Source organism: Misgurnus anguillicaudatus, chromosome 5 (genome assembly GCF_027580225.2).
Source record: "Misgurnus anguillicaudatus chromosome 5, ASM2758022v2, whole genome shotgun sequence".
Lineage (NCBI taxonomy): Eukaryota > Metazoa > Chordata > Actinopteri > Cypriniformes > Cobitidae > Misgurnus > Misgurnus anguillicaudatus.
The window spans coordinates 32,933,678-32,961,263 of record NC_073341.2 but is presented as its reverse complement, the minus strand read 5'-3'; the positions used below and the strand labels follow the sequence as shown (position 1 = coordinate 32,961,263).

The 27,586-nt window shown below is 36.8% G+C and overlaps 2 protein-coding genes across 17 annotated transcripts in view; one reads left to right on the top strand and one right to left on the bottom strand.

Annotated features, from left to right (window-relative positions):
• Positions 1–11,985, bottom strand: part of cep350 (centrosomal protein 350) — a 55,049-nt gene extending 43,064 nt beyond the window's left edge. For 7 of the 10 annotated variants that reach the window (XM_073868049.1, XM_073868054.1, XM_073868055.1 and 4 more), the window contains exons 1-9: positions 11,858–11,985; positions 10,935–11,028; positions 5,891–5,987; positions 5,758–5,804; positions 5,471–5,585; positions 2,982–3,138; positions 2,060–2,586; positions 1,691–1,795; positions 64–186 (exon numbers count right to left, since the gene is read on the bottom strand). In XM_073868049.1, coding sequence (XP_073724150.1) covers positions 64–186; positions 1,691–1,795; positions 2,060–2,586; positions 2,982–3,138; positions 5,471–5,585; positions 5,758–5,804; positions 5,891–5,975 — 1,159 coding nt within the window. In that variant the 5' untranslated portion in view covers positions 5,976–5,987; positions 10,935–11,028; positions 11,858–11,985. The remainder of the gene's footprint in view (positions 1–63; positions 187–1,690; positions 1,796–2,059; positions 2,587–2,981; positions 3,139–5,470; positions 5,586–5,757; positions 5,805–5,890; positions 5,988–10,934; positions 11,029–11,857) is intronic. The other 3 variants (XM_073868051.1, XM_073868057.1, XM_073868059.1) reach the window with 1 other exon arrangement.
• Positions 11,986–12,904: 919 nt separating this feature from the next.
• Positions 12,905–27,586, top strand: part of cacna1ea (calcium channel, voltage-dependent, R type, alpha 1E subunit a) — a 185,371-nt gene continuing 170,689 nt past the window's right edge. For 6 of the 7 annotated variants that reach the window (XM_073868045.1, XM_073868048.1, XM_073868043.1 and 3 more), the window contains exon 1: positions 12,906–13,154. The gene's annotated coding sequence lies outside the window, so the exon portion shown is untranslated. Of the gene's footprint in view, positions 13,155–27,586 lie in introns of all 7 variants that reach the window. The other variant, XM_073868041.1, reaches the window with a different exon arrangement.

The following is a 27,586-nucleotide window of genomic DNA, read 5'->3' as shown; positions in this document are numbered from 1 at the left end:
GTTGTCTGCATGAGAGACAGCAGTGAGAAGAGAGCAAGTAAGTTAAGGAGAACTTGGTTTTACCCGATTTAGCATTTGAGTCCGGTGCTGAGGAAGACCTGTGCACTTTTCGTACAGGCTTGGATGGTTTCTTCTCCTTCACCCTGTCTTGCTCTGCAGGCCTCAGCTTTGGTTTTGTGCTGTCCACTGTGAAAAGATGGAAGGGGAAAAGGAGGTCAAATTCAAAACCATAGGAACTGATGCAAAACCCAAATTAAAGTCAGAGCTAAAATGATAGCTCAAAAGGCTGTGGCAGTTTGCCTGGAAACCATTTAGAAGCACAAAAGTCAGTGTTTCAAGTGCTTGTTGGAGCGTACAGCAATGTGGTTTTAAATTTGGGTGCACAAAACATTTATACTATTCCAGTACAAATGCATCATATTTTAGCTGCATTTAGTGGTGGAGTGGGACAAAGCATCACTGGCACAATTCCTGCTTATTTATTTATTTATTTACATTTAGACATCCAGACTCCATTATCCAAAATAGGTTTAAAGTAAACATTTAGCAATGTGTTTAATGAAAACCAAACTTACAACCATGGCATTTCAAGCACTGTGCTCTTACAGTTAAGCCTATAGAGAATCTGTTTTTATGCTTCCTTACTACAATCGTTTTTTACGTGTTATGTACACGCATGTTCGAATGCACAGCCTTGCAAAGTATAGTTTATTTGACTTGCAATGCAATGCAATGCATCTCCTGGTCTACATACATACTACATTCTCCTGTAGGCACATGCACGGCCAATGTGTATAATGTACACTGGGTTTCAAATATCTGGCAGTGCGCGCGCTAGGGTGGTCCTTATAATGGGTCTTTTTTTTTAATGTTAAACTCTCACCCCCTAAATGTGTTAGAATATCAATAAAAACACACTGTGCAAAATTTTGAATTGTTCCTAATGCTCAAAGTCTTTGAATATTTCCAAAATCACATATTTTTGCAAAAACTGTACCATTTAAAAATGCACAACACACAGAAAACGTCTTGGAGGGTAACTTTGTTCCAGTTATTTCAGTCTCTTATTTCAGTTCTTCTGATCCGAGTAACCATATAGCGGACTTGCTTCGTGTTGCTTCAGCCATTGTCTCAGTGTATATTGTCTATTGTGATTCATTCGCATTGAAGCTTTCTTGCTTTGAAAGACTTATCAAAACTAAAACAGGAGTTTTAATTGCATGGAGCATGGTCAAATAAGTCCATTGTTGCCATAAGTATATATTATTAAACAATTAAACATGCTATCACAAAGTATCACATAATACACGAATGTGTTAAGCTTGAAAGGTCTTGAGCAACCTTTAAATATTAATTAATATAAAAAAATGCCCATTTATTTATTCAAACATATTGGTGGAGTGAGAGCATGAACTTTTAAAAGTTGAAAAATAAGGACCACCCTAATCCACGCCCTCTTATGATGACAAAAATTGTGTCACACACACTGTACGAAGAACCTCGCGTACACGTAAAAAATTACTATACTTCGGAATTCGCCCGACAAATAAACATCCAATTTACAATACATGCAGAGTTACTTTGACAAAGACAGCAGTAATTGACCTTCATGGCATTACTTGTTTAAAAAAAGACAACCAAATAGATGTGAATGTTCAAAACATTGCAACGTTTTCATGTGCATGCGTACCTGTTAGATGTTGCGTCAGGTCTTTGTATATTTGTCGGTTTAAGTCCTCTTCTGCCCATACTTTCCCATCAGCTGTGCGGATCGTAGTCTCACTGGGGTTAAAGCCTAGATGACAACAGAAGAAAAACAGCAATGAGGTTCTGCTTACTCAAACAACCTCATAAAACATTTAGCTGATGCTTTTACCTCAAGTATCTTACAGTACATTTACGGCAGGAACAGCCTGAGGTTAAGTGCCTTGCTCAAATTTACAATGGTGATAGCTCTAGCGAAGCCCCTTATATGCTATCTCACATTATCGGCCCACTTTGACTATTAGGCTATCCTAGATTTTCAATCCCCCAATTCACCTAACTAAAGTCGGCTTACCTTTATAAATAGGTGCTGGAGGAGCTTGGGCCACTTTTCGAACTTTTACAGTAGGTGCCGTGTAACCGTTTCCCGCTATTCCCACAGGCTGCTCCAGGTATCCCATAAGCCTATCTGACTTTTCTTCCAGCCGTTCCCTCTGTCTGCGGATTATATCTTTCAACTTATCCAGTTTCTCATCGGGTTGCCCCCGTCGCAGGTTCTCCAATCGGTGCGAGCCTGGGCTAGACGCAGAGGAAGCGCGAGACGTCTCAGCATGCAAGTGTGTCTTAAGACTGACCTCCGACCCCGTTGTGGCTAAATCTGGTTGGTGAATGGCGTTGAGGGCGGACACATCGTTGAGGTAGCGTACAGATGTGCCATCTACAGCAGAGGAGTGTGTGCTGTCCAGATCTGCAATCTGCATGTCACGCTGATATACCAGTTGGCTTAAAGCGAGGTCTGGGTGAGAGACGCCCACCTCCGTTGGTAGCAAGAGGGCATCTGATTCAGAGTGGGTCTGGGGCGTTGGCAGTGGAGATACTTCCCTATGTAAACAAGACAAATTGTGTTTACATGAAGAGTCCTTGAGATGATTTCTAAGAGAAAATCTACACAAGCAGGACTGAAGGAGGAAGTGTCAAATAAACATGCACAGCAAAGATGGAAGCAGAAGTGATGGTTCCTTGTTTAGATATCTTACTGGTTTAACCAGCTTAAACAGCGAGCTTATGCATAATCAATCAGTACAAAGCATGAACTCTTCGACTTCTGCATACTCCAAAGCATGGAATTCCTTCAACATTGGCATGTTTTGAATATAATCATTTATATTGTAATCAGATAAGCAAATAATGAACTAGTGTTACAGAAAACCACCTCTTTAAAATAAGCAGAGATGATCTAGTTCCTCCTACATGATGAATCATTTTGAAATATTTACCTGTAAGAAGCGAGTGGTTCTCTGAACTCCACAGCGCTGGGTCTCTTGGCGCTGTTGTCCAGAGTACTGTTCCTCAGGGGACTACGGGAACTTTTGTCTGGACTCCGCCGACTTCGTGTTTTGGACTTGGACCCACTTTCCTCCACATGACGCCCTTCTGTAGTATAAACATGAAACGTAAAACACTGCATAAATGCAACAGCTCTGTAATGAGTCACTATTTTACATTCAACAATGTATATTTATATTGGTGTGGTCCGATAGCAAATTTAAGGTACATGGCAAACACCTAGCTAAGAAATAAAGTAATGCGCAGAGGCAAACCACTAGAGAATAAAGAGGATATGTCTTGCAAATCTTATCTGTGGGCAGGTCACTGTGTGATAAGACATTTCCATAAAACCATGCAGTGTTTTGTTCTTATTTGCATCACTAATAGCAGTGCTGACGATATCTGATCTTTATTCTTTGGTTGATGCGTTTTAATTCAATTTAGGGTTAGGTTTAGGTTAGGGATAGAACAAAAATATAAGAGAAGCTCAGATATAAAAGTTAACTAAACTAACTAACTAAACTAGCTAACTAACAAAAAAAATTAACTCTAGATAAAAAAAAACTCTGATAATGAGATAATGATATTAACTGAATGCTTTTGGTTAGTGCTGGGCGATTTGGCAAAACATTTACTATAGATTTTTTCAGAACATTTGACCGATTCTCGATTAGATTTTTTTACCAGTCAACCTAAAACATAACTACAACAATACTGCAGTAACATTATCTTTCCAATAATATTCTTTTTATAAGATGCAAGAACATCGCGGGAACGAGCACGAAGAGGGACGAGCTCTATATTACTTCTCCCATAGCGTAAACAGAACAAAATCGCATAAAATAATGAAGCCTAATTGGTTCCGGAGTTCCGAAATTTTGCCTGGGCGGCTGCAGTTTCATTTTCAATGACTGTAACGAACTTCCAAAATCTCAAATCCCTGATTTAAATAAATTAAAATGGCATCAAAACGTAATGTTTTTTGCTTTGCTTTCCTTTGAATCCACTTAATCCTGGCCTTAGGGAATTTAGAAATACAGCTTTGTTGGCAGAATCCAACACGTTGATTTTTAAGCAAAGTCCTCTAAGTGCACGCAAGATGAATTGGATAAATGACGGCATAAGAAACGACATTGGATCAAATTCAAACTTATGTCCCTTATGACTACTTGGACCTGAATACAACCCGAATGTGGCAATGACATGGATTACAGCACGCCTTTATGTGTGGTTCAGTCTCTTATTTTTTACATTCTGACTTTAATAATTTCCCGGTGGGGAACACTGTTGTATACAGCACTCTAGACAAACTCTTCATTTCCAGAATATAGCACGGATGCGGCTTGAAAACAACGCTTTAATGCACTGCAAACGGGAAAGCCACCAAAATTCTGAGGCTCCGCACCTCCTCCCAACTCCAGGTATGTCCGTGACCTGCCATTGTGGCTAATTAAAACTGTCAACAAACACTTCAAGGAGGTCTCGGTCCGCTTGTTTGGTCCGTTTTTGGTGCCTTTTTGGAGCTCTGGTAGGATTCAACCAAACTAAATATGGCAGGTGTGAAAGCACCCTAAAATAGTGACTAAACACGACCCAATAACCTTAATTGTTACTTTAACTACTACTAAAATCCTGATTTATAAACGCGACATCGCAAACAATTTGGCGCAAATAAAAAAATATGACAGAATACACTGTTGCTGTTACACAGAGTTTCTACAGAAGGCATGTGCAGGCATACCGCACACCATAGAGATGAAGAGAGCTCGCGCACAAGCACACAGAGAACTGGTGTGTGTGTGGGAAAACACTGTTAACCTTTCATTAAGTCATGATAAACTCAATCAGTCGTCTTTTCTGTCAGTAACACCTGTTGACGTTTACGTGAGAAGACAAGTACACAGAGGAATGCACATGGAAAACACCGCCAACTTTTAATTCTTTCACTCATGTGAGAGAGGCACTGTCGACGCACACGCACGAGAGAGGTGCCGCTGAGCGCTCGCAACAATGAATGAAGGCGTTTTAAATGAACATAAAAATGTAAATGTCATCATGAAAAATCTATTTGTGGTGGCAATGTTGATTTTGTGGCAGAGCGCCAGAAAACACAGTTTTTAGTTGCATCTTTAGTGACTTTGTAACTTTTTCCTATGTCTTCTTGTACGAAGAAGTGGATTTTTTAAGAAGTTGAGGTTTCTGCCAAAAAAGCTTGCATGCACTTAGAGGGTTTTGCAGCAAAAGTCAGTCAAATTTGTTCAATACCAATAAAATGAATAAAGTGAAAATAAGGCATTTCAATTACTAACTAATAAGCTTTTATTGCCATTAAAGTGAAATTAATAAACCTAAACATAAGAGCCTGATCAAAAATGCTAATTTACAAAAAAAACACACTTAGAGTTTTTCATCTGAACTCCTTATATGTTTCTCTCACCTCTGCGACTTATTTTTCGACTGCCACTACCAGATGTTTTCTTTGTTTCCTGCACCGAATCCAGTAGCACTCCTGTACCTGGTGCTGCCTCCAGACGATTCTCAATGTGCCTTAACTGTGACAAGACCACACTCATGGGACTAATGTTACAGATCTACAAAACCTACAGGGTGATCATGAACCTATAAATAGTCATGCATTTATTTCTTCCTTGTCATATCTGAAGTTATCATTCTTTTCTATCATAAAATTGCCCAAACCTGAAAAACAGGTTAGGAAATACTTACTGCAGCTTTGGTCTGGTTCAGAGTATTCCATGCATTTGATATCTCTGCTGAGAGACAAACATTAACATCAACAAATATTTACACAGCTTACATAAGGTGCTCAAGTTTAGATTCAAGTATAAAGTGCGCCAACCTCTTCTGTTGTCTTGCCCAGCGAGGGTAGGCTGGGAAGGGACGCCCGCTGCCGACCCTGCCTCACTACGGAAGCGACTCCACATCGCTATGCCAACCTGGGAAAAGGAAAACAGACCACGTTAAATAGCCAATTATCTCATCAACATCTGCTGTCAGCCATTGTTTCCTTTGGCAGTAGCTTGTTGCTTGGATTTTAACCTCTCAAGCAGGACTCAGACACATGCTTCTTCCATTCGCAGTACACGGTGGATTCTGCTTATGTTGATGGAGGCTTTAGATCTGACCATATGACAAGTTTAACCAATGTTTACCAAATTCACGGTATACACTCTCCTGCCCACTTATGTGCTTGTTTATTAAGTATGTTGGCTAATATGATAACACTTAAAGTGAGGACTATGAATAAAACTCAATCATAGGCCTCCGGGCAATTTCATTTGCCGTTTCTCCAAAACTAAGATTCATGCAATGACAAAGAATTATGTTTTTGTTGAATCCCAGACATGTGACGGTCACAGAGCTTTTTAAGACGTTTCGATGACCCTGTCTTAAGCACTACCATTTAGGGATGCACCGATAGGATTTTTTTGGGCCGATACCGATACCGATTTAAACAGACAACTTCTGGCCGATACCGATGCCGATACCGATATTAAACACTTTACAACACTATACAGTTGTTCTATTAGCTAGTTTATTTCTGCATCAAATTATTTTTACTGAACATGGTTAGTATCTAATTAACATTCAACTGACCAACATAATAAGAGGCACAAATTAAGCTAAAACAAATATAATAAGACAACATGACAACCTTCAAAGGTGGTTTTTGCTATTCAGCATTTCTTTTATTAACAACATTAAAAATTTATTTTTACATATAATGGATTTCTTTAATAAACATAAATAATGCCAGTGCTATTTCTTTAAACAGAGTATAAATATTGCTACTTCAAAAAAAGTTGGACTTCTTGTGCAGTCTGTTTCTTTTATTGTCCAAGACATTTGAGCCAGCTCAACAAAGGTTTTCTGTCTGTGCTTAAGTATAGTGCACACTAGGGCTGGACCAGAATGTTCGAATATTCGTTCCGTTTTGATTTTCAGTTTTGAGATTCGAATATATATATATTTTACAGCGTTAATGCAATGCTTTTGCCAAGCAGGAAGTGCGCTTCACGCTCCAGCTCTATAGGTGGCGCAGAGAGACCAACATTCATAGCCAACAGCCATCAAACGCAGCCAGTAGAAGAAGAGATCGCCTCAAACGGAAAGCGGGCTTCCTGCTTTGGCATTCACGCTAATAGTGTTGTAAATAACGTTCAGTTTCTTGCAAAAACGGATTGATTTGCTTCACAAGACGTCAATATGTCACACGGAGTTATGGGGGATTACTTTTGTATTAGATATATATGCTTAAAGTGGCGGATCGGTTGACTTGCATGACGTGGCGGATCGGTTGACTTGCATGACGGAGCACTGGGGTTTCTGCAAAATATCTTCTTTATTGGTTTACTGATGAAAAAACATATTGGATGGTGTAAGTGTTAGTAAATAAACTTGATTTTGAAAGTATGCTACCGTTTTATTACAGTTTGTTGAACTTCATTAATTCGTTCATTTATTTACGTTGTTTTATTTAAATGGCCTAAGTTACCCTTTACGTAATAAATAATTACTATGCTTCTAATTTCTGATACGGGAGTGTTTGTTTGTTAGAAAAATGTTAGGCTACCTTATTAAAAGTATTGCTGGTGTTTTGTTTCACTAATGCTGTTCTCGCAGCACGCGTGACAGGCACGCCGCTACATACACACACAGATTCCTGCCTTTATTAAAGAGAAAAATATGTTCAGCCCCTCCTTCCGAAGCTTTGAATATTTGATTTGATTTGATTTCTACTAGAGCTTCGAAGCTCAAATGGTATTCGGAACAGTCCTAGTGCACACCCAAACATTAAATCATTTTAATTGAACAACAGACATGCAAGTCATTGCCTTTATGCGGTTAATTAATAAACAATCGGTATCGGCCTTTCTCGTGCTATTGCCGATATGCCGATGGTTTCAAATTCATCAAAAATCGGCCGATAAATATCGGCGGCCGATGCATCGGTGCATCACTACTACCATTATAACACTGTGTCCCTGTCCTTGTATATCTCTAGCGATACCAAGATTCAATAGCCTATTTGAGAGTAAATAAAGCACTTTGTGGAGATAGTCATGTTGACAAACGCAAAAACCATTCCAAAGGGACACTGAACTCACTCCCCCTGCTGAACCCTTTTGAGTAATATTGATGAATAATGCATCCTTAGGATATACCTCTGAGCTTTGCATTTATATTTAATTGTGAGTGAATAATAGATCTATGCTAGAAAGCATTGGTGAAGAGTCATTAAAACAGGTAAGACCACTTTTCTAGAGAGAGAAACATCTGTCTGGTATGAGGAAAACAACAAAACAAACAATCCAGATGAACTGCACATGTTTTGTGTAATGCTTTACTGAAACCTTCTTTGTTTTATGACTTAGTTATTGCTCAATGCCTTACAAAAGGTCTAATTAAGTGTAATGTACAGCAAGTCATGTTTTACATCTTTCACATTCCACAATGGCTTACTCATGATAACCACTGCCACTAGGAATAGTGTTGTGCTATATTTTCCATAGTGAAATCGTCCTGTAATCAGCCTGTGAGATTGCCGATACACAATAGTATTGGGGGTTCAGGGCAATAGTTTTCTTATTTATGACAAGCCACTGGATTAGTGGACAAAACAGAAGCTTCTTTACTTTAAGTGAAGCTGGCAACACTCACAACCGCAACCTTCTTGAACATGATGCCATCTGAGGGCATCATTGATGCCAGGACGCGCTGTATCTTTAGAGACCCGCAATGTGATTCGGGCATAATGAACTTTTTTTATTTTTGGGGGGCATTTGTTTAACTATTTTCCTGCCATTGGCGAGTTATCTTATTGATAAAGAGAAACAGCTTCCCAGCCAATGATGAGTTTTTACAGCAATCCATGTTTCTGATCGCTCTTACCCAACTTATAAAACACTAAAGCATCCATTGATCCAAAAACAGTAAAAACTGTGTATGTTTTGATCATCGTTCTGAATTTAAAAGTGCTTTACAAAAATGCAATTATCTCAGCTTTTTGCTCAAAATTTGGTATTATTGAAGAAACCTTGCCCTATTTGAGAGGTGATAAAAGAGAACAAATGAAGATAGGATGATATGTTTATTTGTGAAAGCAGAGAGTCTGGTCTTTCATTTGATATAGTGTATGTTTATATATTTAACAAAAAAAAATCTGGAAGGCCTTAACATTTTGTAAAAATTATAAAATGTTGGCACCTTTAAAAAAAAACACCCTGGCGGGAAAAGATAACAGAAAACATAACGACATATGCTATATTTTATCACTTACTGTAACTGATATTTTAGTATCACTAATGAGAAAGTGTAGAGATCCCCTAGAGTTTGTTTTTTACCGTTTTGGAGTCCATTCGGCTGGTATCCGGGTCTGGCGCTAGCACTTTTAGCATAGCTTAGCATCATCCATAGAATCTGATTAGACCATTAGCATCGTGCTAAAAAATAACCAGAGTTTAGATATTTTTCCTATTTAAAACTTGACTCTTCTGTAGTTACATCGTGTAAGACCGACGAGAAATTAAAAAAGTTACAATTTTCTAGGCAGATATGGCTAGGAACTATACTCTCATTCTGACGTAATAATCAAGGACTTTGCTGCTGTAACATGGCTGCAGCAGGCGTAGTGATATTACGTACTGTCTGAAAATAGTTCCCGGGGTTACTTTCAATAGCAGGGGACAATTTTCGGGCGAAAAAAAAGTATTTTATTTTCAAAAAAGGTATTTTATTTTCAAAAAAAGTTTTTTTATTTTCAAAAAAAGTATTTTATTTTCAAAAAAAAGTGGAGTGTCCCTTTAAAACCCAAATATGTAATGATGATTTTCAAAACATTTATGCACTTAAGGGTTAATCTAAATCTAAGAGTGTAATCACCACAGCTCTGTACTACATTTTAAATACATTTTTGCAAAATACTGCATGGCAGATAAAACTGGAAGTTTGTACATTTCTTTTGGGTTTACTTATAACAAACCATTTTTAGGTTTCAGTACTGACATTTTAAATTCTCTCACCTGACAAACTAACATCTACAAACCTTAATGCTTAACCCTTATGAAGCTAAACCTCTTTTCCAAGTATACAAATATAATTGGATTGGACAGTGTGGGGGTTGCCATGGATTCCAGTATTTCATGGAATAATGAATACACCTGGGACACCCACCTGGCCATCAAAGGGATTTAAATTTAAAGTGCAACAAATTTAACAAGCACTTTAATAATGTGCTTTGGACTGGCAATAATCAACACTTAAAAGTGATCAAAACATGCAGGGCAAAAGAATCAAAGCTTTCGTGGCCTGAATGTCTTCCAGTAGAAGCACAAAATATTTTATTGACCCATTAAAATAATAAATATTCTGTCTCTTCAGATACTCAAATCTAGACTGCACTTTAAACTTATGTTCCATAAACACAAATTAAGAATTTTGCCATCCAATCGTAATTTCATTTCACCTCTGCATTTCAGTATAGCTGAAATATCACTTAACATTGTAAAGAAAATGTATGAAAGTACACAAATCTAAACAATACTATCAACAAAAGAGGAGCTCACATGCAAAAGCCTCCATCAAAAATGAGATAACAAATGACATTAACCAAATGTTTTCAGCACGTATTACATTGTCATCAAATACTTTCACTTAAACTCCGCTTAATGCCAATCCCGGGCCATTCGGAAAAAACGGGTATCTTAGCAGAATATATTAAGAGTCTGATAGAAATGCTCATTTAGTAGAAAACATGACAGACACACTTAGAGGGTTTTGCATCCGAGCTATTCAATTGCAATTAACCAAATCAAGTATTAGTTTAGTAAAGGAGGAAAGGCATGGTAAACCCTTCCAACAAAAATTAAAATGAAGTGACTGACCTTCCAGTTGCTTTATTTAGAGATACATGAGTGCACTTTGTATTCCAGACCTCTGGACACATCGGTCAGCTGGAGGCTCTGTACAACACTCAACCTGCAGTGAAAAGAGAAAAAAGACTGAGGATACAGTCAAAAACTCAATCTATCAGCTGATAAAGTCAATCACATTCACTATTTCAGTTACTGTCAAAACCATTATAAGGTTCTAGCTAATTATAGCAATTGATTGTTTTCCCAGTATCAACCATTCAGCGTTATTATTATAGACATGCAGCATCAGCTGAGAGTGACCTCAGTGTTTAAATCTCCCATGGAAACTGAAACTGCCCGATCAATACATTAGCTAACCTTTTTTGTTCTAGTTAAGAAAATAAATAAAAACTACAATCGTTATAAAACACATAAGTGAATATAAACTCATTATAACTGATGAACAATCTAGATACAATTTAACGTTACTATACAAAACCTAAACATCTTCATAAAGACCACATTACACTAGACATAAGATGGACATTGTATAAGTAAGACATTAATGAAAACCAAGAATATAAAGCTGGAAAGAAAAACAGAGTTAGTATGTAAACAGTACTAAAACACACAAATGTCAATTTCATAAATATAACTTTACATAAACTACATCACTGTTATGAAACTGAAACATAGTTTCACCGAACGTAACCAACCTAACAACCACCCAGACAACTATTTTCAATAAAAATAATTTATCGTAGATCGATTTTTATAATATAAAATGACATACAGTACCATCTTTCTACATTCTTTGAGGAAACTTATTGCTAGCAGCTGATGCTAACCGGCTAAAATATTAAGGCTCGCTAACAAACTAACTTTAGGGTTTTCTAGCTGCCAGTTGTCTATTGTTGAACATTCAGATGCGAAAGTAATTGATCAATGCCTACCTTAAAGTTTATGGTTACCAGTACCCGCCTTTTGGTGTCTGTTTCCCGGTTTAATTATAAGTTAGGACGACCGTTGGCTAAATTTGACGGTCCGCCATTATCCAAACAACTGTTCCCGGAAGTTCGCGTCGTAGGAATTCATAATCTCGCGAGACTTGAGTGGAGAATGTCAAGTGATTTTTTTTCTTGAACGTGGTTGACCTCTAGTGTTCACTAATAAAACTGCAACTAATTAGAACAAGATACCTGAACAATGTTGAGCAAATCTCAATTCATGATAAAATCAGAAGAAACGTTTTAGTCCTTTACAGAATAAATAGAAATCGAAGTCCGCATAGTTTCCATTGAAATGAGATATCAGCTGAGATAAGTGCAAAAACCACAGAATAGTCAAACTATTGCATAACTGTTTTATAAGTATTATTAATTTATTAGGCTATTAACAGGTTAAACAGCAATAATAAATCTATATAAATAAAAACACCCAACAAAAACAGTGTAACAAAAATATTTGTATATTCCAAAAGTCAAATTAGAAATGGTTAAGTCACACTTCAAAAAACAACCTCAGATTAAGGAAAAAGTTACGAAGATATAAATTACAGACAGGTAGGCTATACATGCCCAAATATGGAAATAAACGCAGGTTTACGTAAAAAAAACATAATAAGTGAAAGATATTTTTAAGTTAATTTTAAAGAAACAATGAAGCACTGATAATTTAGCAATCTGTTGTGATAAAGATAAACAAACGTATTCAACAAATTATTTTTCCTTCAATTAAACCAGGATTAAATAAGCCATGCATTATAGTCTAATTTGCGCGTGAAATTTCACGCGCCGTTAAACGCACCACTTACCCAAACTAGATTAGTTCCCTGAATAATAGCGATATAAACCGGGCTGGTGGCACAACAATCATTTATATTAGTTATATAATGTGGCACATTTAATAATTTATGTTCCCTAATTACCCACTCTCGAACCCCCTCTGGTGATCTAACCTGCCGTACTCAGTTTGAAACTGGGTATTGTGTTCAGCACCCGCATCACTCAAGCTGCCCAAGCTACCTTAACCATTTTAGTGCTGTACGAGAGAGAAAGACATATGTAGGCTACTTACTCATCATCGCTTTCCAGAAACATTGCAGAATACGCAGAAGGCAAAATGGAAAAGCAACATCCAGTCGCAGGTGAATGTGAGGACCAGTGAGGATAAAAAACTCTGCGTTCCTGTGCGTTATTGCGGTGATGGAGCTCACAACACTTGTAGCTGCGCCCCGGGTATCTGATGCTGGTAAGCATATGGTTTTTATTAATGGTTACTATAACATATTACATTAGCTTCCTATATATGTTCAACACTGTCATCCTTTAAAAATGTACAGTTGCGGTGCATAAGACGTTTTGAAAGAAGTGCTACTTTGCATTATAACTTGTTTCACTGTGTTGATACATATTTATATTATATTTTAATGAATAGAGGTTATTGGCCAAGACGAATCATGTTATCACTATCATGGAGTCAAGAAAACGATTCTCGTTTTTTTTTAGAAGTGTGAGATTTATTTTTAAGCATTATTAGAGCATTTTTACAGTTCTGTTTTTTCAATATTTGGTTATTAAAACAGCTGATTTAAACATACAAAACATGAATTTTTATGTTGTGCTTTGGAATGCCAGTCAATGTGCAGCTTTTGTATGCAGTGTGGCTTTGTGGTCAAAAAGGTTATAGGTTTGAGCTTCTATAACCACTTTTAACTGAAAAATAATGTCTTACATTGACATTGATCCTATTGGCAGTAGTTCCAAGATCAAAGTGTTTAGCTGTCTGGTTTTGTCTCTTTCCCCTTTTGATCTCTATAAAAGCTTCTTGTGAATTCACCAGATCTCATCGTGTGCCTGATGAGGTTGTAGGTTCGAGGTCCCCACGTAATATTATTCACAGTTGTTGTGCCCTTATGCAAATCATGTAACTTATATTTCCTTCAGCAAATGCTGTTTACAAAGGGTTTAAAATGCTAAATGAAAAACGGTCAGCCTTCAAACAGACTTCAAAGCAGTGGTTCACAAACTTTTTTTGAAATTTTTTGAGATTTTATTGCACAGAATAAAAAAAATGCCCCCCGGCATCATCTCCCGCCCCAGTTTGAGAATCATTGCTATAAAGGAACATGATCCACACCTGTTACTGACCACGGTTCAGTTAATGTTTCTTTCTAGATAACAAGAGCAAGGCCCTCTAAATGCACATTGATTCTTGTTGAGGAAACAGGTTTTAGTCAATACAAGGTCTCAGTTGCAAAGTGAATAAAAAAAACATGGCCATTTATAAAGTCAACTCCCCAGGCGATGCTGTCAATGTCTAGGTGCAACGTGCAGGCCTGCTGAAAAGAAAAACCAAGAGCCACATCAGTCATTAATTGCAATGTGACTGTCAAATGGCATTCCCCATTCTGCCATTACTGTATTATTTAGTAGCTAAACAGTTGCTATAAAAATTGCAATAGTATTGTGTTATATAGTTCTAGTATATTTTATAATTTGTTTAAAAAATTTATTATTTCATATGTATTAACTTATTATTTCTTTAAGATATTTGTAGTTGCACTAAAGAAAATGTTACAGTCTACATAGACTATGATCATATTTCCAAGATCAGGGTATTCTGTCTGGTTTTGTTTCTATCTCTATCTTTCATCACTATGAAGGCTTCTTGTGAACTCAGCAGATTTCATCATCGCATGCGCCTCGGAAGTTGTTAATCAAAATTGCTTTTCAAGAGCGATGCACCTTCAAATTGAAATTGTTTACTGAAGTCCCTATTACTTGTTTATCCTATTTGCTGTACATTTCCGAATCAAGTCAGGGCAAATATACCGCACTTGTGCTTTGATACAGATTCCCTACAGTGCATTGCTCAGTGAAGTAATATGAATGGCTCTCACGTTTATTCATTTGAGTGGCAGGAATGAATTCTTGTTTGTTGTCATGGAGATGTGAGTTGAATCAAATATATGTGTTTTGTTTCCTAACTTTATACATTTATAAGCACAATCCAGAAGTAGAAATCACACAATGAACCCGGAGAATCTGAATTTGGTCAATGTATATGAAGACATGACCATACTAACTTACGGATAATTTTTCTTATACAGTAACCCCAAAAATGTTAAGACATTTAATTAAGCATTAATTCATATTGCGGGGATCTGATGTTTATCAAATGTGCCAACAGAGCAGTGGGTGTAACTAATAAGTTATAAGTTACTGTAATTTAATTACTTTTTCCTTGAAAAAGTAAAGTAAGGAATTACTCTTATTTGTCCTGTAATTTAATTACAGTTACTTCTGATGTAACTATAGACTGTAGAACAATTATGTATACTTTAATACAACAGTCAAGTACAATAGTACAAGTTTAAACTTTAAAACTTTGTATACTTTGGTAATACTTTGGTAATACTTTGGTAATATTAATTTGGTTAATAAGAAAAATGGTAACTAGTTTACAATTCTATTAACTGGTTGTTTAATATTAATATTTAACATTAAAACATACATTTAAAATGTAATACATTAATATTACTGAGTTGGCTGTTTATTAGTAATTAAAGGAACAATATGTAAGAAATTTATATAAATTAATCATCAAATGGCACTAGACATTAAGAAATCATTTTCATTTCAAATACTTATATCACTGACAACAGTGTTATGGCCAGGATATTGTCATTTAAAAAGTGGAGTTGCAGCCCTCAAATGTTGTCATTTTGTGTATTGGCCACTAGTTGTGTGATTGCAGTACCAGTTTTAGCCACAAGTTTTGTGATTGCAATACCAGTTTTGGCCACAATCCTACATACTGTTTCTTTAAATAGCACATATTAATGTCTTATTCGGCAAAACCTTATTCTACATTCTTAACCCTCCCCATTTTTACCAATACTTAAAATTAACAACTACTTTACTTTGTAATAATAAGCAATAGGCTAGTTGGAGTAAAAGTAGTTAATAGTTAGTTAGTGAGAATTGGACCCCAAAGAGGGACCACAATAATTGTTGTACTTTTATATTAATTTTTCAAGCCTATCCTTGTATGTATTATTTACTAAATAAGATTTAGAAAGAAATGAGTAATAAGTAATTAAATACTTTTGGAGAGAGAAATTTGGGTAACACTTTACAATAAGGTTCATTAGTTAACATTAGTTAGTGAACTAATAATAAACTGCACTTAAACAGCATTTATTCATCTTTGTTCATGTAAATTTCAACACTACTAATATTAAAATCTTGTTAACATTACTTAATGCACTGTGAACTAACATGAACAAACAATGAACAGCTTTTTTTCTGTGAACTAACATTAACAAAGATTAATAAAGACTGTAACAAATGTATTGCTCATGGTTTGTTCATGTTAGTTAATACATTAACTAATGTTAAGTAATGAACCTTATTGTAAAGTCTTACCGAAATTTGTAAAGTAATGTAATTACATGAAAGGTGTATTTTTCCAGTGACAGCTAGAGATAATTTACTGATTATTTTTCTGATAGTGTAATTTGCAGCCGGAGCTTTTAAGTTAGAGGACAAAACTTAATGTGAACATTGTACTGTACCCATTACACTGTAAAAACCATTGCGGCGAGTTTAACAAGAGGCCTCTTTACACATGAACAAGTATTTTTTTTATAATGCGTTTTCTTCCTGAAATGTTACAGTAGCTGACTTGAAAGGCTTTTTTCAACAATCTCACGTAAAATTACAATTGAAGTAGCAGTGCACGGCATTAAAGGTGAAGCAGTGGATGAGAGAGGCTAAATCAGAGAGTTTGCAAGTCATTGATTGAAGAATCTTTTAGCATAATTAGTCCTTGATTCGTTTTGATGGTTTTTCCATCTGTTCTGATGTGAATCTTTCAGTTTTGATACATCCTGATTCAGTTCTGCACCTCAAGTATCACAGACAGTGTGTAAAAAGGCCAACACAGAGACACAAACAAATTAGTGTGCCATTATATTTGAGTTGAACATGCCAATTAAACATGCATTGTAACTAGTTTTCCAGTTAGCAACGCTTTTCTACACTGTACTGACTGTAACTATGACATCTGAATATAAGCAATTTTATCATCTTATTGAATGTGATAGTTCTTTAAACCTTGAGTGTGGCAATCCTTCAAAGGAACAGTATGTAAGAAATGTATATCAATTAATCATAAAATGGCCCTGATATGTCACTAGACATTAAGAAATCATTTTCATTTCAAATACTTATATCACTGACAACAGTGGTCTGGCCAGGATATTGTCATTTTAAAAGTGGAGTTGCAGCCCTCAACTGATGTTTATGTTGTCATGTTATGTATTGGCCACCAGTTTTGTGATTGCAGTACCACTTTTGGCCACAATCCTACATACTGTTCCTTTAAAGATGAATATACTGTTGTGATACTTGCACTTTGGATTTACACAGTGTTCCTATTTTGTAAATGGATAAACAAGTTTATTCATTTTATTTACCTCAGGGGCACGTTGTAGCATTTCTAAACAGATGCATATAAAGGAAACACGGGGGTTTTAAGACACCCAAAAGTTGTTTTTAAAATCCTGTCACTCGTAGCATGGCAACTAAGAAAATAGCACAGCAGAAAAGATTTTGTCAATGACCTCTCATAAAGCTATGACATTTACGTACATTTGGCATACATGGACATCTTTTAAAGCAACTTACAGTGCATTTAAGGAATGCATTGCAGTGTATCAGTATTAAGATGAAACTGACATGCCTGCCTGCATAACGCTCTCTGAAAGTAAACAAAATTGCTTTTAGTGTCTTTCCTTTGAACCTAGGGCCATGTCAATTAATTTCCATAACGCATAAAATGCTATAAAAATACGTTGTCTGCAGAACACCTCAGAAGTATATAAATCTTCACAAGGAAGTAGAACATGACGTTGAAATGACATCACAGAAACCCCAGAACTTTTGTGATGGCAGCTGTTGTGTCCACAGTCTCTCCACAGTATTCTTTTCTGAATAAGAAAAAACTTAACAAGCATAATTTTTTTTTTATATTATGATGAATGTGTGTAGTATGACTATGAATGAGATCCGGAAGTACAATGTCAGTTGCACCGCGTCATCTCCATTCACAAATCCTCTCTCATGGCCTCAGGGGAGAGTAATCCTTCACATGCACACTTCAGAATCTGCCAGAAGAAGTGATGACATCCAATGTAAAATATTTTTCTGTGAAGAATGGACTCATACCTAATAGCCATATAAAAGCCTACTATATTACTACACCGTATGCTATAAATATTAAAACTATGCAACACGTTGCAACTTTATACAAAACGTTATACAAATCACGGGTTATATCACAAAAAATAAAACGTGTTTTAAACGAGAATTTGCAGTTAGTTTCTGCAAAAATCCAGTATCACGGTCTCTATTCTACCTGAATTTTGGGATTGATAGCGGACGGCGTAGGAAACTCATGATCACGCGCTCCAAAGCTACTAATCACCTCACTCAGTCTGGCGTCGCGAGCGGAATTTGGCAGAATACCGTGGAAATACGCGCGGTGAGTCTCTTGTTCCAAAAGTCACAGTTTTGCCAGTTTAGTGACCTCTTAGACCTCTTTAGCGTTTTTCCTAAGATGGATTCTTATCGAGGCAAATGAGAGTGCAAGTGCTGCAGCTAGACCCTCTTGAAGTTTTTGGACACACCTCAGCTTCGTTCAGTAGACCGCAATTCTTATTGGCGTCAAACGCGTTCTGTTGTTTAGCCTAACAACCAAAGTAGAGCATTTATAAATGAGTCGGTCTTTTCTCTGTATTACAACACAATTTGTAGTGTCAGAAAGGAGGAAAATTAACAAACATTAATGCAAATGGGACGCAATGTGCGTATGACGTCATTTAGCGACTCTTCAGCAAGCGTTCGCTACTTTCTAGCTTTTTGTACAATAAGGGGAGCACACACATATGTTTGCCAGTGAGAAATGCATAAATTTGGTTTAAAAGTGTATTGTGTAACTTTTTAGAAGGATCTCTTTACAGAAATGCAATATAATATACATTATTAACTATATTATCAGTGGTGTATAAAGACCTTATAATGAACTGTATTGTTTTTATTACCTAAAGGGGGTCACACACTGGACGCGCAGCTCAGCGCCGCGTCGAGTCGCGTCTAGGGCTGCGTCCGAAAACTCTAAATTGCTGCCTTCTGAGGCAGCTTTCCAAGGCAGCAAGGCATCAAGGCATGTCCGAATTCAATGTTTGGTTTACTTCCTGTCTCCTGAGATACCTATGCGTGGACGTACATTAAGAATGTGATTGGTCGAGTCTGGTCGAGTTCGAAAAAATAAAATGGCGGCCAAGGACGCGACTGGACCACCAATGTAGTGTAAATAAAGGTATATTTTCACTTTTTACACCTTTTAATTGCATTTCTAGCGATAAATTAGTATTGTAGTTTTCAAATATGTGATTAGTTATCACAAAGGCGCTCTCTGTTTAAATTTCAAACACGCTGCCTTAGAAGTGTGTCCGAAAGTCTTTCTCTGAGCTACCTTCATGCCTCCGAAGTCATTTCCTCATGAGGCAGCGAGGCAACGAGTCACTGCCTTGAGTTTTCGGACGCAGCATAGGACAACTCGGAGGTATCGTAAAGCGGAAGTGCACATTAAATAGAGCGAGCTTCGTCAGATAGCATCTACTTCAAAATGCAAAATTTAGCAGCCAATGTTAATCGTTAATGATTTGGGACAAATATGATGTTATATGTGATTAGCTACTTGAGCAACTTCCTGAGTCGTAGCTGGGCGGCGCAGACAGGCGCCACCTGGCGGTGCCGGTGTGCGTATACTCATAGAATTCGGTTATTCGGTTCTGTTGTGAACTGTGTGAAGTCACGTGACTGTAGTGAAGCGGCTGACCTGTTCCTCAGACTTGTTTTCTAAACTTACAGCGTGCATCTCCCCAGACTGTAAACAAAGCTCGGGCGCACAAAAAAAGCTGGGGCACAACAGATAACAGTAAGCCACATAATACGTCAGCCGCATCACTGGCTTGTATGACTTTTTGCGCTGCCATAGTCGGATGACGTCAAAGTACAGCGAGAGCTCTTCAAGAAATCTTACCGAGTAGTTTAATTTCGACTCGCTCTCACGGTACTTTGACGTCATCTGACTGTCAGTTCTTGCAGCGCAGCATGAAGTCAAACACACACAAAAAAGTCGTAACCTTTTCCCTAAAAGACGTCACATTTTCGACGGCGCTGTTTGGATTATCTATTATACTACCTCCCTATTTTAAATACAAACTTTGAATGCGGGTTCATGTGTTTACCGGAACGTAAAGTGTAATCTCATATACCCTTACATGTTACGATGTAAATAGTCCTCAGATTGTATATTATATTCTATTACCAGACATTCATGCGAAATCTGATGTAAACAATAGACTATATATATTTCACGGATTATACGCATTTGTTGACAAAAATGGTCATTGGATGATTCACACATCTGAAACAGACTGGATTTGACTTGTGATCAACACAAAGGTAAAAAGTCCTGTTTATTTTTTTTATATTGTGATCCGGACTTCTGTACTACATATGATGCTAGAACATCTCTATCTCAAAACGGCTTTACAGGGGGTATGGCTTAGGGGGTATGGCTTAGCTAAATGAGATGGAAATGAGCACTATTGTCTCTTCCGGCAGGAGAATAGTGTAACTTTTCTTCTCTATTTTCTCGACTTTTTGTTTCTTGAATGTGTTACATTCAAATGGCCACAACTTCTCCAAATCTTCAGATTTCCATGATTCCCAGATCTGACTTATACTTTCTGTGACTGGTCACATTTCTTTACCAGGGGTATGCTTACCTTAATTTGGTAACCACATTCTTAGGTTTGTGGTTACTATAGTTTTACTAGAAATTAAACTGGTTACAATAGATAAACCATGGTTAGTTTTCTTAAGGGCTCTGTACAATGTTTATTTCTCAGCCTTAAAGGATTCATTATAGTTGTGCGTACGTCCTACGGCGTAGCCGCGATGGCGTACGATACACATCGATTTTCATATATACTTCTGTGTCATCGTACAGTACGCGTCGTGACACGCTGTTGAAAATTTGGCGAGATGCATGTCAGGCTACGCAGAGCTATGCAGGGGCTACGGATAATAACCTATGGCATAGACCTTATGCACGACTGTAAATTGGACTTTAGTTTTGAAGTAAAGTCCAATTTATAGTCGTGTGTAAGGTATACACCGTAGCCACGCCGTAGGTTATCTGTAGCCTCTGCGTAGCCTGACGTGCACCCTTGCCAAATTTTTAACAGCTTGTCGTCAGTTTAACGCGAACCTCAAGCGCTGTGATTGGTACACCAGAACCCCTCCCATCAGGTAAAAAAACTGGTCATAGGTATTTCCATTTGTGACAGTGAGAACAAAGATGGGCCAAGTTGAGGAGCGATTTAGCTGAAACTGCAACAAAAGTCGCTGTTTATTTACTTCCATTACTGCTGGTCCTCTCTAAACATACACAACAAGTTGTTTCTTCTTCTTGGGTTAAACTGACCAAGCTGCTTCTTCATTGATGGTCGCGCTGCTACTGTGGTTAAACGCATGGATACTGTCTACCAGCAGTCCTCTACTATTTCTAGTCTGCATGTGTGTTTGCACGTCAACGCAGATGACAACACAGAAGTATATATGAAAATCGACAACTATAATGAGCCCTTAAGAGTTGATCATGTGCTTATAGTATTGCCTTTACCATGGCAAAGTTGTCGCTTGTTATTTAAGTCGAACTGGCCACATTCTATTCATGGTGGTGATAATTAAAAAACAAATAGTGTAAATGAGTGTTAATTTCGTGGTTAATATGGAAATGAGAGCAAGTCAGTGTATGCCAATGGGTTTAAATTAGTGGGCAAATTTGGACACAGCCTGACTGAGCTTGTTTGGTCTCAGATGTTCAGTTAGTAAATATTATGGTATGAGTAATAGCATTTGTTGTTGTGCAATACATATGTTGTGTGATTATGAAACATGTTGAGTCAATTAAGAGATAATTATTTAGCTGATAAAAGCGTCTCAAGATTAAAACCTTTATGTTCATTTTCTATGTGCAACAACATGCATATTTCTTTGGGTTGGTTTTAAGCCTGTAAAAATATAGTGTCTCTCAATGTGGTGAAAAAAGATTCAAACCCACACATTTCTTTCCTCCCGTTAAACATTTTTTTACTTGAGTTCAGTGTTTAGTTTGCTCCCTTGGCAAATACATCCCTTATGCATTTTTTGTGGATACTTTGGCTCCTTCTCCAGGAATCCATAAACATATTCAACATCACTAAGCACAGTATTTCATTTTCTTACTACTGTATAATCTTTCAAAACCATAAAGTGTACTGTAGGAAGGCAGGCAGTATGCTTTTTATAGGTCCTGCATGTGTTGATGGGCATTTAAACCTTTGCGTCTACTATGTCAGGGAGCTTTCAAGGAGACAATTGACACTACGCTTACATTAGTGTGCTTTCCAAGAACTGTCTGTACATTAAAAACTCAGGTTTAACTTATGTTGTCTTTGCTAGTTAAATGTTGCTTATAGGAGTGAATTTTGAACTGTTAGAAAAGATGTCTCATTCAGTTGGAAACAAATGAAAGTGATGTCGGTGTAATTGGGTTGTATTTTTGTTATTCTAGTTGTCGATCTTTCAGTTATGAAATATTGTTATGAAATATGCCTTCCCACAAATTTCCAGTGGGCAAACATATCTGGTGAACACGGATAATGAGAATTGACATCCAGATAAATAACTGCACAGAAGTGGAAAGCACATTCAAACTGAGGCTGTCATTTAATGGCTTTTCCATATGAAAATGGCCAACATTAGTCGCCTGCTATTAAAAAAGAGGGATATATTATGGGATTTAAATCCTAGATGCGTTTTCACACCAAACAAGAGGATTCACACTTATTTAAAGAATAGTTAATATAATTTTTGGTATTTTGATAAATGATCTTGTGCCTCGCAATATCATAATGTGATATCATGTCTTATGATATCAGCATAAAGTTAAGTTTGTGGCAAAACCTTTTACAGTGCATGCATTATATTATCAGAGTGTCTATTGTTACTTGTTGGCAAACGCTATGTACAGCTTTGGTGGTGCAGGCAGTGGAGCCTTTGGCAAGTAGGACTTGCTTTTGACGCAATGCCGCTGTTTCGAGTCCACCTTTTGTCGACCTTGCTCTTCCCAGGGTCCACGACTTTCAAGCCCAAAATAGTGCATCCATCCTTCACACAAGTGATCCACATGGCTACAGAGGGTTAATGAAGGCCTTCGGAGGGTAATCAATGGGATTAAAAGAGTTTATTTTTATCATCCCTGCTGAAAAAAACAGCATACCAGCAAGACCAGCAAATGTTGTTTTTTGGTGCTGGTTTGCTAGTGAACACCAGCACAAAACCAGCACCAGCTAAACCAGCACCAAACCAGCACTAGCACCACCATCCCAAGCTGGTAACACCAGCATCCCATGCTGGTCATACCAGCAAGACCAGCATATGTTGTGTTTTGGTGCTGGTATGCTGGTGACCACCAGCTAAACCAGCATAGACCAGCATAATTCCCATGCTGGTCAATGCTAGTTTGATGCTGTTTTTTTCAAAAGGGATGGTGCCACGATCGCTGGATAATTCTGACTTTTCAGTCATTTGCGATGTTACAGAGTTGAACGTCTTCACATATTGACATTATTTGTGAGGTACATTTGCAAATGATTCATAAAGTCATACCTCTGCAATTCTTTGATCGTTGTGTTTTAGAAGTACTGTATGCTCCAACTCTAATGACAGCAATGTGATCGCTGATGCGCTGGTAGAGAGAGAGAGACAGAGAAAAGAGAGACCGCAATTCTGTAGAAATGATCGATGTTATTTGAAGTCGGCTCTTAAAGGACAAAATACCTGAGTAGCTATTACATGGCTATTATACAAATTTTTTCGGGACGTTCTTGCAACCCGGTGGCAAGTTGTCCACGACCCCGTAGCCTACTGGGTTGCGACCCGTTGGTTGAGGACCTCTGCTCTAGCTGCCATCAAATGGAGCTTTGATGTGCAGAATCTGTCAAAATGTATACAACCACCATGAATGCTCTTTCAAGATGAACACAACGACGCTTTCGGTCCGAAACCATTAGCAATGATCCGACTAGCACACTCTTTTATCCTCTCTCACCACAATGATCCTATTTAATGTTTATTTAACCAAAGTGTAGCATGTTCGTAACATTTTAACGTTCGTAAATTTTTGGACAGAAAAAGTTAGTGAATGTTTCCATTGCATCGTGGTGGATTAAAGAAAATGATGCTTTCAGTGTCAGTAGTAGTATTTTATAGAAGACACACCAATATAAATGTTATGCACCAAAATTCAGGATTTAATTAAAGGAAATGAAAGAAATTACTTAGGAAAAACCCAGATGCACAGAATGTCTTACCCTGGGCCTAACATCCCCAATTACTGACCACTCAAGACCGGTCTCAAGACCACTTTTTAAAGGTCTCGGTCTCGTCGTGGAATCGATCGCATTTTTACTCGATCTCGTCTCGGTCTCGGACAAAGAGGACTCGGAATTTTATTTCAAGACCGGTCAAGACCACAACTGATGGCACACTGCAAAAAATTCTTAGTATTTTTGTCTTTTTTTAGTAAAAATATATAAAAATTCTTACATTAAGATGCTTTTTCTTGATGAACAAAACCTCCCCAATAAAATAAGTCTAGTTTTTAGAGCAAAAATATCAAATTTAAGTGATTTTGTGCATAAAACATGCACAAAAAAAAATCTGCCCATGGGGTAAGCAAAATTTTCTTTAATTTTTCTTGAATTTAGTGTTTAAGAAAAAGGTTCAAGATTTTTTTGCTTACCCCATTGGCAGATTCTTTTAGCTTGTTTTATTCACAAAATCACTTAAATTTGACATTTTTGGTCTAAAAACTAGACTTATTTTCTTGGGTAGTTTTGCTCAAGAAAAAGCTTCTTAATTTAAGAATTTTTATATATTTTTACTGAAAACAAGACAAAAATACTAAGAAATTTTTTCTTGAAAATTATTTTTTGCAGTTCACATCACAAATTTATTTTTTATCATTAATTTTATGCAGTTTATTCAGGTTATGATGTTGGCATTGTTTAAGCATTGTTTAAGTTTCTCCCAATGGCAGTTTTTCTAATTTTTTATTTTTAAACACTACTGGGGACGGAAATAAAATAAAGTCCCATTACACGATAATGCCTAGGCCCACAAACTTACCCCCATTTGTCGAAAACCGTGAAATCCTGTCAACTTTTCCTCCCACGCAGAGCATGTGTGACCTAGACAATCTTATATCTGACTTGAGAACTGCTGAGACATTAGGAGATGGGAATTAAGCGTCAGAATAAAATGTTCGAACGTTATGATTTTTTGACAGAAAATCTCTGCCCCTGTTTTATCCTGATTGATTAACAATTTATCATTTAGCAACGCATATCAGAATTTAACCCACACAAGATGTTTTTATCGTTTTGCCCTAATATTGGAAAAAAAATGATATCTGTGTTTCCTTTAGATTCATAGTTTAACGTTCGTAACTGTTTGGACAGAAGTTAGTGAATGTTTCCATTGCATCGTGGTGGATTAAAGAAAATTATACTTTCAGTGTTACTAGTAGTATTTTGTAGAATACCAATATAAATGTTTTGCACCAAAATTAAGGATTTTATTAAAGGAAATGAAAGAAATGACTTTCAGGAAAATGCACTGAATGTCTCACCCTGACATCCCCAATTACTGGGGACGGAAATAAAATAAAATCCCATTATTACAGGATATTGCCAAGGCTTAATGGGATACAATTAACTTTATTATTTCTTACATCTATCTTAAACAAAACAGTGAACTAAAAATAAAAAATAAATGACAACAACGGGGTATTATACGATCTATATTGTTCATTACACCCTTTGAGGACTGAAACTGTGGAATCGCCCTGCTATAGAAACGGGTCATGTCGTTATGATTGGCATGGTTGAATTGGTATGCGAGTGTTTGGGTGGAAGTATGATACCGCAGCTATGCATCTGGCTCCACAGACGATTCCTTCTGCCAGTGGTGTCAAAAGTATTCATATTCATTACTCAAGTAGAAGTATAGATACTAGGTTTTAAAAACACTTTTGTAGAAGTTGAAGTATCAACTCAAGCTTTTTACTCAAGTAAAAGTGAAAAAGTACTGGTTTCAAAACTACTTAAAGTATCAAAGTAAAAGTAATGTAAGGAAAAAATGTCATTACGGAAAAAAGCCTAGGCCGCACCACAGGGGCCTATTGTGCACTGCCCTATCTCCTCTAAAAAACGTTTCTAAAGGCCATAATAACTATAGTGTTATTAAAAATGTTAATGTAAAAAAAATTGGGATGCACTAGGGCCAGGGGTAGGCAACATCAGTCCTGGAGTGCCGATGTCCTACAGATTTTAGCTCCAACCCTTATAAAACCTTGGCTGCCTGTAGTTTCAGGTGACTTTATAGACCTTTATTAGTTTGTTCAGGTCTGCTTGATTAGACTAGAGCTAAACACAGCAGGACATTGGCACTCCATGTTGCCTACCCCTGCACTAGGCTATCTGTTTCAACCACATACGGTATATGCCCAATAAAAATGAACGCATTTCAATACAATGCAAAAAATACATTAAAGCAGTGGTTCTCAAACTGGGGGTCGTGAGATGGTGCCAGGGGCCCCAGTTTTATAATATTTTATGAAATATATTACTTTATTATAAATTCTGTGTAACTAAACCTCAAAAAAATAAGGCTACTAAACAAAAGCAATACATTGTATAATTTAATATGTTTTGTTTAATTCAAATTTTAAGTTTTAGAATGTTTATGTCATGCATTTTCTTTGGGGGGCCGCGAAGGAATCCACTGTACACAAGGGAGGCCGCAAAAAAAAAGGTTTGATAACCACTGCATTAAAGAACCATATATGTGTACTGCTGAGCATTAACATGTGTTCTATAGAGAGGAAGATATGATGACTAGTTGCCTATAAATATTGTAATGGTGCAAAAAGTCAAACTTCAGAGCATAGCCGCTGGTGGCCAAACTTTTACAGTGGTGCCCTCTTTAGTTAAAAAACAACAAAATCACACACAACTATAGTATGTGTGAGAATAGAAATATGCTATTGTTATCATTTATAATTGTATTTTGACAGCAACACAAACTACAATTATACAAATATGCAATTATATATTATAACATATATGTCTGCATCTGTACTTGTGTAGCTAATGGACTTTAGTACACTTTACTTTAGTCAGTATAAATCCAAGCAATTTTGGAAGATTACTAAATGTATTTCTTGTAAGTAGAAACAGGTTTAAGGAAACAGCTGATGTCTATTAACAAAAGCAAAAGTTTGTATGTATGATTATTTGTTTGATTGATTTAACACTCAAGCATTCAGCTAAGTAGGTTTTGTTAATGCAAATAAAATTTAGGGTAGTTATTAGCATATACAAAACAACAGATGCCTTTAGCATAGATATCTTTGCCATGCTTCAAAACGCAACGCAGCACAATGTCATTTAAGTTGAACAACTGAAGTTACATGATATAAATTGGTATTGTTATACT